The 16,537-nt window shown below is 26.3% G+C and overlaps 2 protein-coding genes across 2 annotated transcripts; one reads left to right on the top strand and one right to left on the bottom strand.

Moving 5' to 3' along the window:
• The first annotated feature begins 1,322 nt into the window (after positions 1-1,322).
• Positions 1,323-9,464, top strand: LOC123265856 (VPS35 endosomal protein-sorting factor-like). The gene is made up of 8 exons (XM_044729797.1): positions 1,323-1,602; positions 1,687-1,774; positions 1,859-2,234; positions 3,420-3,753; positions 4,701-6,169; positions 7,931-8,232; positions 8,304-8,570; positions 9,248-9,464. The coding sequence occupies exons 1-8, from the start codon at positions 1,586-1,588 to the stop codon at positions 9,329-9,331; spliced, it is 2,937 nt and encodes a 978-aa protein (XP_044585732.1). The 5' UTR covers positions 1,323-1,585; the 3' UTR covers positions 9,332-9,464.
• A 599-nt stretch (positions 9,465-10,063) lies between these two features.
• Positions 10,064-15,340, bottom strand: LOC123265860 (4-aminobutyrate aminotransferase, mitochondrial). Its single transcript, XM_044729805.1, has 10 exons — positions 15,197-15,340; positions 15,022-15,089; positions 14,426-14,553; positions 13,036-13,203; positions 12,882-12,968; positions 12,612-12,807; positions 12,368-12,540; positions 10,675-10,973; positions 10,296-10,564; positions 10,064-10,228 (listed from the first exon to the last, which is right to left on the bottom strand). Exons 2-10 carry the CDS (start codon positions 15,080-15,082, stop codon positions 10,113-10,115), a joined length of 1,497 nt encoding a protein of 498 aa, XP_044585740.1. The 5' UTR covers positions 15,083-15,089; positions 15,197-15,340; the 3' UTR covers positions 10,064-10,112.
• Between the last annotated feature and the right edge of the window lie 1,197 nt (positions 15,341-16,537).

Below are 16,537 nucleotides of genomic sequence, written 5' to 3'. Positions count from 1 at the left end.
TCTTACTTGATTAAAGAATTATTTTTCTCTTGATTCAAGTTAATTTTTTTTTTTTTTTTTTTTTTCAGTGTAGTAATACTACTAATAATGAGAATTATTTAAGTAACCATTATTCAATGTAAATGAAGAAATTAGAACAAATAACATTTTTTTGAATCTCCAAACTTGAATTATTATATCTAATGCTTTGGAATTAATATTTTTATTTTCATATTATTTCAAGAACTCTTCATACGTAAATATAATGCAGAAAAAACATACGTCCAACAAATTTATCTTTTATCCAAGTAATTTAACCTATCTATAAATATATATTCATATTTTACTATACATATATATTCATTAGATTATATTTCAGAGACATCATGATGTAAAGTTTATCTATGTAGGGGATACACAATCAATATTTTTTTATGCCTCTTCAATGCCTCAGCAAAAAAAAATTATACTGAAATTTAGAGACATATGTCAATTTTTTTGATTTTTATAATAACTTAAAAATTACAATAAAAAAATTTTTAATTATGAAAACAATTGTAAATTATTATGAAAAAATTTTAATAAAAAAAATTCTACATCTACAAATTTAAAAGAGTTATAAGTGCAATTTTTTAAAAAATATTTTTTCTTTGTAATCAATTTGTAATTAAAATAAAAAAAAAAATTGTCAGATGTCTGCTGATTTTAATATCATACAAAAATGATAATCCTAAAAATACTAATAATAAAAATGATAGTACAGTGAAAGCTGTTAAAAGTTACCGTAGTTCTGTCTCAATTTCTTATCAAACATTAACAAGAGCGAGAAAGACAACCTGGGTAACTTTTAACAGCTTTCACTGTACTAAAAATGTACTAAAGTTTTTTTATTTTTTTTTATTATTTTTTAAATTGGAACAAAAAAATATTTTTTTTAAATTGCAGTAAAAGATTTTCAAGTTTTTTACAAATGAAAATTTTTTTTCTTTTTTTTTTTGTAATAATTTTTTCAATAAAAAAAATTATAAAAATCTTTAGATGTCAGCTAATTTAATTTTCATAAAAAAATACAATTCTAAAAGATAAATGCGCATTTATACATGTATAGCAAAAATTTTTTGAATTTCTTTAAGTACACAATTTCTTAAAATTTTTTTATATTTACTTAGTTTTATAAATTATATCATGAATTTTTTTTTTCATTTTATTTACATAATAAAAAAAAATGTTGTTTGAACAGTTAAAAGTATATATTAAACTTTGCAATGATAAAAAATATAACCAACGAATTTAACCGCGAAAATATAGAGGAAAAAAAGACTACAGTTGAAATCAAATTAATTATTAAAGATGGCGTTAAAGTGTCGGATAATTTTTTTTTATCTGAGGAAAACACACCTAGGGACCATCGGTTCAAAAGGGCTCACAAAAATTATTTATAAACAAATTAATCCTGAGAAAGTACTCAAAAATAATAAATAAAAAAAGCACAAACAATCAAAATGTATATAGATAAATAATAACAAATAAATGGGAACAAAATAGGAGCAATAATAAGTAATTGATTTTGAAGGTGTGTTGTGTTGTAAATCCACTGTTTGAAGCCATGACAGAAATCAGCTGGTAAATAATATTCCCTTATCATTTTTAATATTTTGCTGTAACTAAAAAAAATAATATCAATAAATCGTATATTTTTATTTTTAGGGTATCATGTCGAACGGAAGTGAAAATAATGAAGCCTCTGGCTCTAGAAGAGACTGGAGAACATCCGCTGAAGCCTACCACAATATCAGTAAATTCTTTACACAATATAAAAATTATTCAATAAGTTTAATTATTAATTAATAAATTAAAATTTAAAAAATGAATATTTTAGTTGATAGATGGAAAGTCTGGAGTAAGAAGAGGCACACTGAGAAGCACAAGTGCTAGTACGTCCACTGGTACACCGACACCAACTCACACGCCGATAAATGCTAGCCTTGTGGGTGATCCATTATCGGGACATACGGCGTTGGATGGCGGCGATCCGCTTACGCAATTTGCACGAGAAGAACTGGATCCTCTGTCTCGCATGGCCGCCGATGAATGGGATTACTCGTCAAGTTTAGTAGCGCCGGGTAAAAAACCCCGTGACACTTCTGATGAATTTGTTGAACCTTGGTCTGTACGCCGGGCCTCTATTTTGAATAAGTATACGACTTCGGAAAAGCTTTCAATAGTCACGAGTTTTTTATCTGGCGGAGAAAAAGGTAGTTGTTGATAGTTTGTTTATTTAAGGAGAGAAATACGTGTAGAAAGACGTTTTCATGCTCATTTTTTATTAATTTTTTGAAGGTATGAAAATTAATGTTATTTATCAAAACTATCAGGTTATTTTATACATATACTAGCTGTTACTCGCCCGCTCCGCTGGGCGCTTTATAGAATTACATTTTTAGATCTAGACTTGAAATTTAATTAGAGTATTGTTTTGACTTGCACAGATTCCCAATTCTATCGAATTGGCATGCACCTTTTATCCATGTAATTATTCTAGCTAATATTCATTGTAACTTTCAATGTGCAATCATTATAACATTCCCGTGTCTTTCTTATAAAAATTAATAATAATTGATATGAAAAAAAAAATTTTTAATGAGCATTGAAAGTTTCAGTTAAAGAAATGGCAGGTCTCATAAGTGAAAAAATTTGCCTAGTATATAAAGATAATCAATAGAATTAAAAAATTTATTTTAAACAAATGACAATCAAATAGAATAAATTTAGTTACAATAAAAATTCTTTATTTCTAAATCAAAAAAATATAGGTTCCGGATAAGTAATCACCACCATATCATATACTAAAACCTTCTCCGAAACACGCTGCATCTTATGGTATAAGTATTATTCTGATCGGTTCTGTAGTTTTCATAGTATAACCGGACAAATAAAAAACCGGCTTTCCATTTATTAGTATAGACATATTTTTCCATATTTTACGACAATATAACTTAAAAAGTAGCGGAGATATCAGCTGATACACATCGTAGGTTGTCTTCTGACTTAGCAATTGGTGTGCACTATGGAAGCCACAATTTTTATCTGAAATCAATGGCACAGAAAAAGTAATTTTTCGGTGCCGAGTGATTTCAGATAAAAATTGTGGCTTCCATACTGCACACCAACTGCTAAATCGGTTGACAACCTACGATGTGTATCAGCTGATATCTCCGCTATTTGTTAAGTTATATTGTTGTTTAATACAAAAAAATACTCATGAATATATCTCTAAAATAACCTGATAGTTTCAAAAAATAATATTAATTTTTTATACCTTAAAAAAATTAATGAAAATCAACATGAAAACGGCCTTTTACATGTATTTCTCTCCTTAATGTTACTTGCTCTTGTTCTTGGCTTATTTTTGTAATTTATTTATTTATTTATTGTTGCAGTGGTTACAGTTCAGGCTAACAATCTAGTGGACAAGGTACGAAATCGCCTGGAGCAGCTGGATGATTTTGAAGAAGGCTCTGTGCGGCAAATGCTGGACTTGTCCCAGCAGGAGTACGTGTCGAGGATAGAACAGTTGAACAATGAGCTGGTCCAAGCTTGGCATGCGGATCTAAGAGTTAAAGCGTTGAAGATTGCTATTCAGTGTGCAAAGCTGCTGGTTGATACATCGGGAATGGCTTTTTATCCTAGTAAATTTGTTCTTATTACTGATATTCTTGATATATTTGGTAAACTTGTCTATGAAAGACTGAAAGTTAAGGCTGATTACTACAAGTAAGTTTTTTTTTTTTTTATATTTTCTATTTAAATTAAAATTATTATTGTATCAAATCAATTCCATCTCATAATTTTTGAGAATTTTTTAACAAATCAAATATGATAAAAAAAATGGTTTAAAAAATTTGGATTTATAATTTTTTGAATTTCTACATCTCAAGCGCCACAAAAAAAAATATTTACTTTTTACTCAATAAGAAGTCAAAAATTAATAATCGTAAACTTAAGTTCTACAAAACAATAAAAAAAAAAAAAAAAATTTGTGTCGCTTTAGATGTAAAATTTTTTAAGTAAATTTTTTTCATAATAATTTAATTATTATAAAAATTAAAAAAATTGTCAGATGTCTTTTAACTTCAGTATCATTCATGAATTGAAGAGCTTATGGAGTAATAAGGGTAAATATTTACAAGTGGGGTTAACCATTTTAATTTTCATTTTTTTTTTAACGAAATTTCTATTAGATTTTATTGATATATTTTTTTTAAATAGATAAGAAAATGAACAATTAAAAAAAATAAAAAAGTTGGTTATCACAATTTTAACAAATTTTCAAAAAAATTTGTAAATTTAAAAAAAAATTGTGATAAACTTTTTTTTTTTTATTTTTTATTTTTTTATGTACTTTTCAAAAAAAATATATCAAAAACATCAAAAAAAGATACTATAAATTTTATCCAAAAACATGAGAGTCAAAATTTTTTCCAACATTTGAAGGCAAAAAAGCTATCGAAATCTTTATTTTTATCTTTCACGACATTTTTTATCATAAATGCGTTGTAAAAACAAGTTGAATTAAAAAAAATTTGAAAATGTTAATTTTTCCTATGACCCAAAATGGGGTTGACCCCACTTGTAAATAATTACCATAATAATTTTAATTTAATATAGAATTTTTTATAAGAATTAACACAATTAAAATTGATGAAAAAATATATTTACAGACCTGGTAGTAAAGTACCTAAAAGTCTTCCAGATAATTTTACACCAGATATGGTTCCAGAAAATGCCAAAGAAACTTGCAGAAATTGGTTTTACAAAATAGCATCAATTCGGGAACTAGTACCACGCCTGTACGTGGAAATGGCAATAATTAAATCATACAGTTTTTTAACAACAACGGAGTTTAACACAGCTCTGCTACGCATTACTAAAATGATTCGTGGTATTGGAAATCCATTGATCGCTGCTTATGCAAGATGCTACCTATGCCGCGTGGGTCTCGCGCTTAAAACAGCGGACTACGAATTTATACGTGAAAATATTTACGACCTTTTGCTAACGTACAATCAATTATTTACACAAACAATGAAAACAGAGTTAAACCGTCAGAATATATCGATATTTATATACTTAAATCTGTACACGCCAGCGCTGGACTGGATACTTCAGGTGTTAACTCGTACTGCCGATGAAACTATACTATCAGAAGTGATATCACGTTGTAAATTACAAGCCAATTGTGCATTATTATTAAATGCAATACTCGTTGCCTTCAAACCAGCGTACATTTCATCTCGAGCTATGGAATTCGTTGAGCTTGTTGATGAGTGTAAACAAGACATTAGCTTTCCTCAATATCTGCTGTACCGAAGTCTGGGCGAGTGTCTCATCCAGGAAGATTTGCCGCGAGACGATTGTCAAGCTGTTTATGAAATAATATGGAAATACATTACAAGTCTGCAAGAGCCAGTTAAATTTATGCACTGCGCTGAAGTCTGGATACAATTTGTCGTAATGCATTTTTCAGTTAAAGAATTGAACGAATTTTTAAAAGAAATAATCAATCATTTGAGCCCCAAGCGTATGTATGAAAATTACTACCCGCAATTGCAAGCAATAGTCGAAAAAATAGTCGCGAAAACTCAAGACTTTGAGTCGCTTTTGGCGATGGATAATTTTTTACCTCTCATTGATTTGTTTCACAAAGAAAGTATCAAAGTTGAAGTCTGTAAAAATATAATCGAAGGTTTCAGGGCTCAAAGTGGTCTGGTTACAGACCCGATAATAATAAACGCGCTGATGTACATCGCGAGGATCATGCATGACTCAGTGAATGCACTGAGTGTAGAAGATGAAAAACGACAAATTGGCGCACTGATTTGCGATCTGGTGCAACGCGTTGACTATGGACGGGATTTCGAAAAGCAGCTGAATTATTATGCCGAGGCAAGAGCTGCTTTTCCTAATCTGGATGCTGTACATATTCAACTAGTTCAGTGCGTTAATCGCCAAGCTGTTGAAACCAGGAAGATAATCAGAGGACATCACACCAGACGAACTTCGGCTTTTGTACGTGCGTGTGCTGCTTTTTGCTTCATCACCATTCCTTCGTTGACGCTTGTTACGACTCGCTTGCAATTGTATTTACTTTCGGGACAGGTTGCGCTGCTAAATCAGTGTCTTGGTCAAGGTTAGTTATGATTATTATTATTTATTTATTTATTTATTTATTTATTTATTTATTCAAACGCCAATCGGCTTTATACATTAGGTTTACATCAAGTAAATTTTAGTTTTAGGCGAAAAAAGGAAAAAAAAGCATTAAGATTTTTTTAGAATTTAATTTAAATTAAATTAAATTAATTTCATTTAGTTTATAACTTTAAGTTAGTAACAGTATAGAAAAAATATTTTTGAGAGTAATTATTACAAAAGGAAAAAATTGCACTTTTCAAGAGATAAGTGGTGATTAGTTAGAAATAGTCGTTTAACCGATGATACAAACAATGTGATCGAAGTGTCAAATAATTCGATTTGATCTTAAGTTTGGCTTAAGAAAGATGATTCCTAGTTGCTCCAAAATCTCTGGAGAGTCGATGTATCCATTAATGATTTTGAATGCAAAGATTAAGTCCGATATTTGTCTTCTCTGGGAAAGCTTGTTGATCTGGAAGTTACTGTAGGCTTCCTGAGCTGTATACATTATTATATACATTAGGGTGGTGCAAAAAAACCGACTATTTTTTTTTTTAAGTCTCGAGTGAAAAAATGTTAGTTTTTGATGTTTTAAGAGCTCTCTCCAAAGGACAGCTCAATAAAAAATTTTTAAGAGGTCGCTCCAAATTTTTTTAAATTTCAAAAATCGTCAAAAATCGAATTTTTTTTTTTTTTTATTTTTTTTCTCATTACGTCATAATTTTATAGACCAAAAAAAAAATAAGTTCCTGAAAGTTTCAGTTCAAAATTTAAATTTTAAAAGGTCGCTCATAATTTTTTTTAAATTTCAGTCAAAAAATGTTAATCCAATTGAATAGTCACTAATGTGCCATAAATGTCGAGAAAGACTTTTTAGTGCTGCTGAACCTAACTTTTGAGTAGTTATAAATAGATTAAAATTTTTCGATAAACAAGATTTGTTTATTTATTTACTTTGTTTTGTACATGTGAATGTCGTTGTAGCTAAAAAATTGATTTATATAATTAAGAGACTAAGAAAAATTTTGAAACGGGTATATCTTTATCGTAAATTGGTTTTGATATTTTTTCAGCGATAGTCATTTATGATTTAAATAATTGAGAGTAAGGAAAATTTTGCGACAAACATATTATTATTTTTAAAGGAATTTTTATAGCTAAATTCGGTATCATCAGAAAGGTTGACAAGAATTTATGCTTTTTTACAATTTTATATATTTTCAGTAAAGTAAAAGACCCAGTTATTGACACTGGCCTAGTTGTTTGACATTTGCAATTTTCTTCTAATTAAAAAAATAAAATTAAAAAAAAAAACTAATTATCTTAAAATTTATAACTCAAAAATTATATTTATTAATTTATCAGAGTTGATTTTTTTCTTCAATTAAAATAAAATTGCAAGTGTCAATAACTGGGTCTTTTACCTTAATAGTCAATTTTTTATGTTAAGTTTATGAAGCAGTTTTGAATAGTTTATTGGTTTTATAAATTTGTTCTGCCACATTTTTCCATTAAATTGTTTGTAATTGATCCTAAAATAGCACTATTATTTTTAAAATTCATTTAAAAAATACCCAAACTATGTATCGTGTGATTAGAAATATCAAAAAATTATTAAGCCAAATTTTTCTTATTCATAATACAAATTACAGAAATCTCGGCAGTCACATAGTGACTGCAGGTCACTAGTTATTATTAATTAATTAAAACTTTGGATTATAAAATCAATTAAATAATAAAAAATTATTATTTCTAGCTGATGCCTGTTTTAAAGCCGCACTGAGTCTCATTCCCGAGATGCCCAAGACAATCGAAATTGATGGACGGCCTAAAAATACTGAGCCTTATTTACTCTCTTATTTATCAAATTTCCTCTCAACGCTGCTCGTTGTTCCTGATAGTCCTGAGCACGGTGTTTTGTACTTGATGAGAGGCTTGCTTAATGCTGTTCAACGATGCTTCGATGAAAACAGCTCAATCAAGTGTGCTCTCTACTTACGAATTCTTGATTTACTGTCTACAATTACGCTTGAAACTTATCCTTATCATGTAGACAAGGTAATCTATCGTTATTATTTTTGAAAATAATTGATACCTTATGACAACAAATAATAATTGTAATTTTTTAGGTTGATTCCAATGATAGACTCTATGGGAGCGATAAAAAATTTATTAGCGAAGTTGATAAAATTTGTACTAAAGTTTTAGACGAAATTTTAAATCATTTAAAGTACTTGGGGTCTACGAACCAGTACGACAAGCAATCGTCATTGTCAATGGATTTATTTGGGCGGCTTGTTATGCGAGCGGATCTCAAACAATCTACGCTGGCTAATTTAGCTGTTAGTTTGTGGAATTTATCCCTGAAACACGGGTGTGCTGATCCAAAAATGCGAGTAAGAATTATTATTTTTTTTTTAATCGTATTGATGTTTGATATTGATTGACTTTGATAATTAAAACAATAGCTGAGCACAAAAAATTTTTAGTAATTATTTACAAGTGGAGTCAACCCCATTTTGGGCCATAACTAGGTGAAAAATTAATATTTAAAAAAATTTTTTTTTTATTCTGTTTGTTTTTACGGCACATTTATGATGAAAAATGTCGTGAAAAAAAAAAAATAAAAATTTCGATAATTTTTTTGCCTTCAAAAGTGGGAAAAAATTTTGGCTCTTATATTTTTGGATAAAATTTCTATTTTATCTTTTTTTTGATGTTTTTTAATATATTTTTTTTAAATACATAAAAAAAAAGAACAATTAAAAAAAAAAGTTGAGTATCACAATTTTCTAAAAAATTTATAAATTTTTTTGAAAATTTATTAAAATTGTGATAATAAACTTTTTATTTTTTTTTATGTATTTTTCAAAAAAAATTTATCAATAAAATCAAATAGAAATTTCGTTCAAAAAAATGAAAATGAAAATGGTTGACCCCACTGGTAAATATTTACCAAATTTGTTATTAATTTCGCGTTACTAATGCCAAAAGGGTATACCTTTTAGCATTAGTAACGAGATTTATCGTAGAATTTCGGGAAACTATTATAATAAAAATAATTGATTTGCAGACAAGAACGATAGAATATGTGAAACGAAAAAGTAAACTTCCACAATTTGAACATTTGTCGGAAATATTGAAGAAAATATCGTGAGATTTGTTGAGACAATGATTTATAATAATAATGATAATAAAATTGTGTATAAATGTACAAGACACTAAAAGTGATATAACTGTAATCTTATTTGTAAGTATTTTGTTAATTAAATTTAATTGATTTACTTATATCTTTATTTATTGATTTCCCTTTTAGATTAATATATTTAATAGGGTGGTCCTTAAAAGGGGTGTTTATGAATTTCTTTGCTCCCGGGGGTTCAAAAATGCTTCTAAATTGATAAAAAAAAATTTCCTCAAAATTTGAGCTCTTAATATTAACTTTAAAATTATCCGCGTTTCAACCTAAGTTTTTTATGGAAATAACATGGGAAAAATTTTATTTGTTCTTTAGAATTTTATAACTATATTTAAATATTATTTATAAATAAGCTTAAAATATAGAAAAAATACTCGATAATATAAACATTAGATAAGGTAAAAGCCCCAATATATGATCATGTACCAGTATATGATCATATATTGGGGCTTTTACCTTACTTCATTTATTTTTCTTTTAAATTTTTAAAATTCAACAATAAATGGAAGACAGATATTTCTTACAACTAATAAATATTTTAAATAATTAGAAGTCACGGACAAATATTGTCAATATACTTTGAACCCACAAAATATTTTTTCAAAGAACGAAACACAGATAAAGTAAATTTTATATACAAAAATATTAAAAAGTTATTTAAATTTTAAGTGATAAATTTTTTAATAATTCTTTTTTTGGAAGACTGTAGATTTTTATACGTTTAATAATTTTGATTAGTTTATTCTTTGAGAACTTTACGCAATGCATCCAAAAAGATGTCAGCGTGTAGGCGATCAAATGTCAAAGCTGGTCTTAATCTAACTGCATTTGCGCCACATCCACCAGCTTGGATGCCTAGAAAATAAATAATGATTAATTAATAAACAATCTGAGATTATTAAAATATCATTTAAAATTTTACCTTTAGCCAAAAGCTTCTTGACAATCTGATCACGTATTTGAGGCGTAGCTCCGTTGAAAGCAATAAAAGTACCTCTACCTCTAGATGAATTAATTACCGTCGAAAATTCTTTCTCGATTTTTTTGAGATTATCTAGAGTGTAATCCCCAACTTTTGAAACTTTCCCCAATAAATTATCTCTTTGGATAATATTTACTATAGCTTCCAACATTATTAATTTGCTGGGGTCACCCATCCATGTATTGAAGACTCTGTATCCTTGATTGGGTCTAAAAAGTAGATTTTTGTTATCTCAATGACGATCCAATATCTTTAAGTACTAATTATTTATTATATTTATGAGTTTTAATGCTTGTTATAGATAAGTATGTATATTTACCTCAATTCAGTAGTATGATAATAACCACCTAATTGCATTTTTTTACTGAAAGTAACAGCATCTGGTGGAGATGGAAGATTGAAATGTTCATGACACCACATTTTACCAGTTGGACCACCACCGGTCTGTACTTCATCAATTAATAATGCGATTTCGTATTTTTTAGTTACTTTTTGTAATTGTTGGAAGAATTCGGGTGAAGCATGATTGTCACCACCTTCTGCTTGTATTGGTTCAATTATTATTCCAGCAACTGGTACATTTTTTTCTTTGTCAAATTTAACTATTAAATCTTCAACCTGAAAATATATTAATAATAATAATTTTTAAACTTTGATCTTAAAACCAAAATCTATAAATTTAAATATTATTAACTAGCAACCTGCAGTAACTATGCGACTGCCGAGATTTACAGATTATGAAAAAGAAAATTTGAGCTTAATGATTTTTTGATATTTCTAATCACTCTATACATAGTTTAGGTATTTTTGAAATAAATTTCAAAAATAATAATGCTATTTTAGGATCAATTACAAACAATTTAATGAACAAATGTGACGGAACAAATTTATAGAACCAACAAACTATTCAAAACTCCTCCAAAAACTTAACATAAAAAATTAACTATTACTGAAAAATATATAAAACCGTAAAAAGGCACAAATTCTTATCAAGATCTTTCTAATGATACCTAATTTAGCTATAAAAATTCCTTTCTAAATAATAATATGCTCGTCACAAAATTTTCCTTACTCTCTCAATTATTTAAATCATATAAATGACTATCGATAAAAAAAATCAAACCCAATTCACGATAAAGATATACCCGTTACAAAATTTTTCTTAGTCTCTTAATTATATAGATTAATTTTTTGACTTATCACCCCATTGACTTGTACAAAACAAAATAAATAAATAAACAAATTTTTTTTATCGTGAAATTCTAATCTATTCCAATTTTAAATTTTTTAATTAAAAGCTTTCTTAAATTTCTAATTAAAAATTTTATTCAAAATTTTTTAATTAAAAATTTTATTTAAAGCTTTTCAATTAAAAATTTAATTTTTAACAGATCACCACATTTACATGTACAAAACAAAATAAATAAACAATTGACGTTTATCGCAAAATTCGAATCTATTTATGTACCTACTTCGAAAACTTATCACAATAGATTAACTATTGCTGAAAAGCTTATGAAACATTAAAAAGGCACTAATTCAGATCAGAACCTTTCAAATGATACTAAATTTAATTTTAAAAAATTAATTTTATCATATAAATACTCTGGAGATAAAATTTTTTTTATTCTCTTAATTATATAAGGTAAAAGACCCAGTTATTGACACTGGGCTAGTTGTTTGACACTTTCAATTTTATTCTAATAAAAAAAAAATAAAATGTTCTCAAAAAATAAATTATTTTAAAATTTATAATTCAAAAATTATATTTATTTATTTATTAGAGTTAATTTTTTTTTAAATAGTTTTAAAGAATTTTATCTTCTTGATTTGAGTAGAAGAATTTTTAAACTAAGAAATTTTTCTTTACTCAAGTAAATTTTACTTGCTTCAACACTATAGAGTTTATTTGTTTTTTTTTAATTAAAATAAAATTGCAAGTGTCAATCACTAGGCCAATTTCAATAACTGGAATTTTTTACCTTCAATTAAAATAAAAAATGAATACATACCTCAGCAAGACAGCGTTTATCTTCAGCAGCATTCTGGCTAACATTATCTTCCAACGGGTATTTATAATGAGGAAAGCTAGCAATTGGCCAGTCAAAAGCAGGTACATCAAGTTTATGAATATATTTACTGTGTGTTGTAGACAAACAACCGAGAGTTCTCCCATGGAATGCTCCTTAATAATGAACAAAAACAATTAAAATAAGTAACATAATATTTTAAACAATAGTTAGTCATCTACAATACCTTGGAATGACATAATTGAGTATTTTGGCGAGCCAGGGATTTGATTCACCATACAAGATTCCATTTCTTCTTTGGTAAAAGGTTTGCCACCTCGATTTTTCTCAGCGTACCACATAAATATATTTTTAAATGCATTTTCATTGGAACACGAGCCGCACATCATAGTTGTAATATTTCCAAGGCCTTTGGGAGCGACCTGATGCATATTAAAAATATAATTAATATCATTGACCACAATTATTTAAATATTTAAAAAAAAAAAAGTATTACTCCAGGCCTAAGTAGCACATCCTTGAGTTTTTTCGGCCAATCAGCACCCGGATAGACACCTAGAGCTGGTCTGTTGACGATTGCTCTCTAGAAAAAAGAGGTTTTGTGATATTTATGGTAATAATCGATCATTTAAATCGATAATTTTACGCACTTGGTTATGAGGATCCGAAAGAGCTTCCAGCATTGCCGGGTGGTTGTAGCCCAGGGGTACTGATGATATTTGCATGTAGACGTCCAATAGTGTATTCCCGTCAACGTCTACCATGTAATTCCCTGATGATTTGTCATAGTCTGCAAACAGTTGGACTGTTGCTGCTTGCTGGGAATTAAGAAACATTTTCTTAAGTTTGATATTTGATAATATTTTTTTAATAATATTGAAAATAATAGACAGATTTATTGTAAAAAAATATTCACGTAGTTTTTTTTTAGTCCGGATTATTTTACTAAAAATAAAAAATATATTGTTTTGATAACTTGATTTTTTCTGATAATTAAAATCAACAGTGACAAATTTTTTAAATTTTTTTCTCAAAAAAATTATAAAAATCTATTTTTTAATTCCACATATAGAAATTTCAAAAAACAATGAATGAGATTTTTTTTAAAATATTCTTTATTATTGATTTATTTTCTTAAATAAAATCAAAAAATTTTCAATTTCACATTGTAAAAATTAAATTATCAAACATTTAATGTTTTGATAACTTGATTGTTTTTTAATGACAAAAATCGACAAATTTCGCAAGTTTTATTCTAAAATACTCTGAATATAATTTTGAAAAAATATTTTCTAGTACTAATTAATTTTCCTAAATAAAACCAAAAAATTTTGAATTTCATATTATAGAAATGACCAAAAATCAATTGTTTTAATAACTCAATTTTTCTCTGAGATCTAAAATCAAGTTTGACAAATTTAAAAATTTTTTTTTACAAAAAAAATTATAAAAATCTATTTTTTAATTCCACATAGAAATTGAAAAAAATAATGAATGAGATTTTTTTTTAATATTTTTTATTACTGATTTATGTTCTTAATTAAAATAAAAAAATCTTAAATTTCATATTGTAGAAATTACTAAAAATTGATTGTTTTAATAACTCAATTTTTTTTTTTTTTTTCAGAACTAAAATCAACAATCTGACAAATTTTTTTTAATTTTTTTCACAAAAAAATCATAAAAATCTATACGCCCATTATATACAAGTAAAAATAAGAATAATAAAAAAAATATAAAAATCTATTTTTTAATTCCACATGTAGAAATTTAAAAAAACAATGAATGATATTTTTAAGAAATATTTTTTATTATTGATTTATTTTCTTAAATAAAATCAAAAATTCTTCAATTTCACATTGTAAAAATTAAATTATCAAACATTTAATGTTTTGATAACTTGATTTTTTTCTAATGACAAAAATCGACAAATTTTACTAATTAATTTTCCTAAATAAAACCAAAAAATTTTGAATTTCATATTATAGAAATGATCAAAAATTGTTTTTATAACTTAATTTTTTTCTGCTGTTTTAATACCTGAAATTTATTGAGTTCATCAAACAACTGTCGAGAAGCGGGTCCAGGAATTTCAGTTTTGACACTCGGACCCTTGGGCTCAACACACGCTGCAGTTGTCAAACATCTTCTCCATGTATTTCTGTCTCCTGCGTCGTTACAACATAATAACTTACTGCGGTATATATATTTCAGATAATTGAAAGTAATAAAAGTAAATTATTATAAAATAGTTAAACTAAACAAGGTACAAGCGAGCTAATAGTAAGGTCGATTTACTTTAATTTATCCCACTTAAACTCAAGTGGGTACAACAATCATCTATTCCAATACCCAATTTCTTCTCATTTAAATTCAATAGTTTTATTTACTCTTTGCAGGAAATTAAAAAAAAAATGGATTATTAATTGGATTAGTTATTGGATAAATGTCAACGTTAAACACAATATTGATACCTGTCTGTGTAAGGTCATATTTTTAATGATAAGATAACAAATAATTCTATTGTTCCAAAGATTCAATTATCACAAGTGCATAAAATTATCAAAATAATTAAATAATATTTATTACGCAAGTTATTTAAATTTTTTTAACGCGTGAAATATAGTAAAGGATACCTTTTATCCCAGCCTTCGTAACGATCGATTTGCCTCGAAGGATGCAAGTCTTGCTCATCATTTTTTAACTGAAAAATTTCAAAATAATTATTTAAATAATTACTAGAGAATAATTTGATAATAAATATTATAAGTTAAGTTACAAATAGAGTGAATTAAAAACGGTAACACTTACGGGTGAATGTTTCTTCTTTGACGCAGCGCTTACAAGAGTTAGTACGGTACTAATGCGTCTTCTAAATATATAACGGGTGTTATACATGATGATACGAAAAAATTTTTCGATACTACGCATACTCCAGTCGCCCATCTTTCGTTCAATATATCATCCAAAACTCTTTTTATCTCATGATACTGAAATTAGCAGACATCTTATTATTATAAAAAAGAATATTTAAAAAAAATTCGCACTTAAAATTTTTTTAAAATTCTACATGAATTTTTTTCATTATAATTAAATTGTTATAAAAATCTTAATTTTTTTAATTTAATTAAATTCAGTATTATTTTATCTTACTATACTGGATTTACTCTTTTCTCTTCAAGGCTTAAAATAAAGTAAATAATGAATCAAACTTTCACTAAAATTAAAATTTAAAATTAATAGTATAAAATTTTTATGATACTGAATTTAACAGACATCTAAAAATTTTTTAGATTTTTATTGCAAATAAATTATTACGAAAAAAAATTGGACATGTAGAAATTTTAAAAAATTAAAAGTGTCAATTTTTAAAAATAGGTTTTTCATAATAATTATTTACAAATAATAATCAAAAAAATTTCTTCCAAAAAATTAATTTTAAAAATTGCATTTTTAATTTTTTAAAATTTCTGCATATCAATTTTTTTTTGCATTAATTTATTTCTTAAAAAAATTCTAAAATTTATTAAATATCTGCAACTTTAATTTTCATTAAATTTAGCTGTCACTACAATATTTTAATTTTCTTTAACAAACAAATGTGTTCTAAAAAATTATTTAAAAAAAATTACATTTTTTATTTATTCAATTCTCTAGATGTCAATTTTCTTTTCTCATTTTTTTTGCCATAATTTATTTGTTCAAAAAAATTATTAAAATTATCAAGTATCTGTTAAATTAATTTTCATGCTGATTTCAGTATCATAAATTTTTACAAAAATTAATAAATTATTATTTAGGAGATTTTAAATATTTTTAAAAATTAAATTATAAAATAAAATAATTTAGTATATTGTGCAGTTGAAACAATAAAAAATGAATTAAAATTAATACAAATATATTTATTATAATCTATGTAGTATAAGAGCTTTTTTTACTGAACATTTTTACATGATTTTAATAATTAAAGTTGTTTTTCGATTATCACGAATCAGCTTTAAAAAAGCGCAGACTACAATTAAAATAAAACTTAAAATTATGTACTGGCACTAATTTGATGTAATTGTTATTATAAATATAAATTAGAGATTAATCTTGGTTTTTTTTTTATTAAATCATTTTTTTTATTTAACATTGTGTGCACGTGTGTAC

This window comes from Cotesia glomerata, linkage group LG5 (genome assembly GCF_020080835.1).
Source record: "Cotesia glomerata isolate CgM1 linkage group LG5, MPM_Cglom_v2.3, whole genome shotgun sequence".
Classification (NCBI taxonomy): domain Eukaryota; kingdom Metazoa; phylum Arthropoda; class Insecta; order Hymenoptera; family Braconidae; genus Cotesia; species Cotesia glomerata.
This window is presented reverse-complemented; position numbering and strand designations above follow the sequence as displayed.

Bases quoted from the DNA above. Each gene is read 5' to 3' on its own strand.
- LOC123265856 (XM_044729797.1), top strand. The intron at 3,754-4,700 runs GTAAGTTTTTTT...ATATATTTACAG, and splicing joins GTTAAGGCTGATTACTACAA to ACCTGGTAGTAAAGTACCTA. The intron at 8,233-8,303 runs GTAATCTATCGT...GTAATTTTTTAG, and splicing joins ATCCTTATCATGTAGACAAG to GTTGATTCCAATGATAGACT.
- LOC123265860 (XM_044729805.1), bottom strand. From the start codon at position 15,082: ATGATGAGCAAGACTTGCATCCTTCGAGGCAAATCGATCGTTACGAAG. The intron at 12,969-13,035 runs GTGCGTAAAATT...TCTTTTTTCTAG, and splicing joins TTTCGGATCCTCATAACCAA to AGAGCAATCGTCAACAGACC. The intron at 10,974-12,367 runs GTATGTATTCAT...ATATATTTTCAG, and splicing joins ATAAACGCTGTCTTGCTGAG to GTTGAAGATTTAATAGTTAA.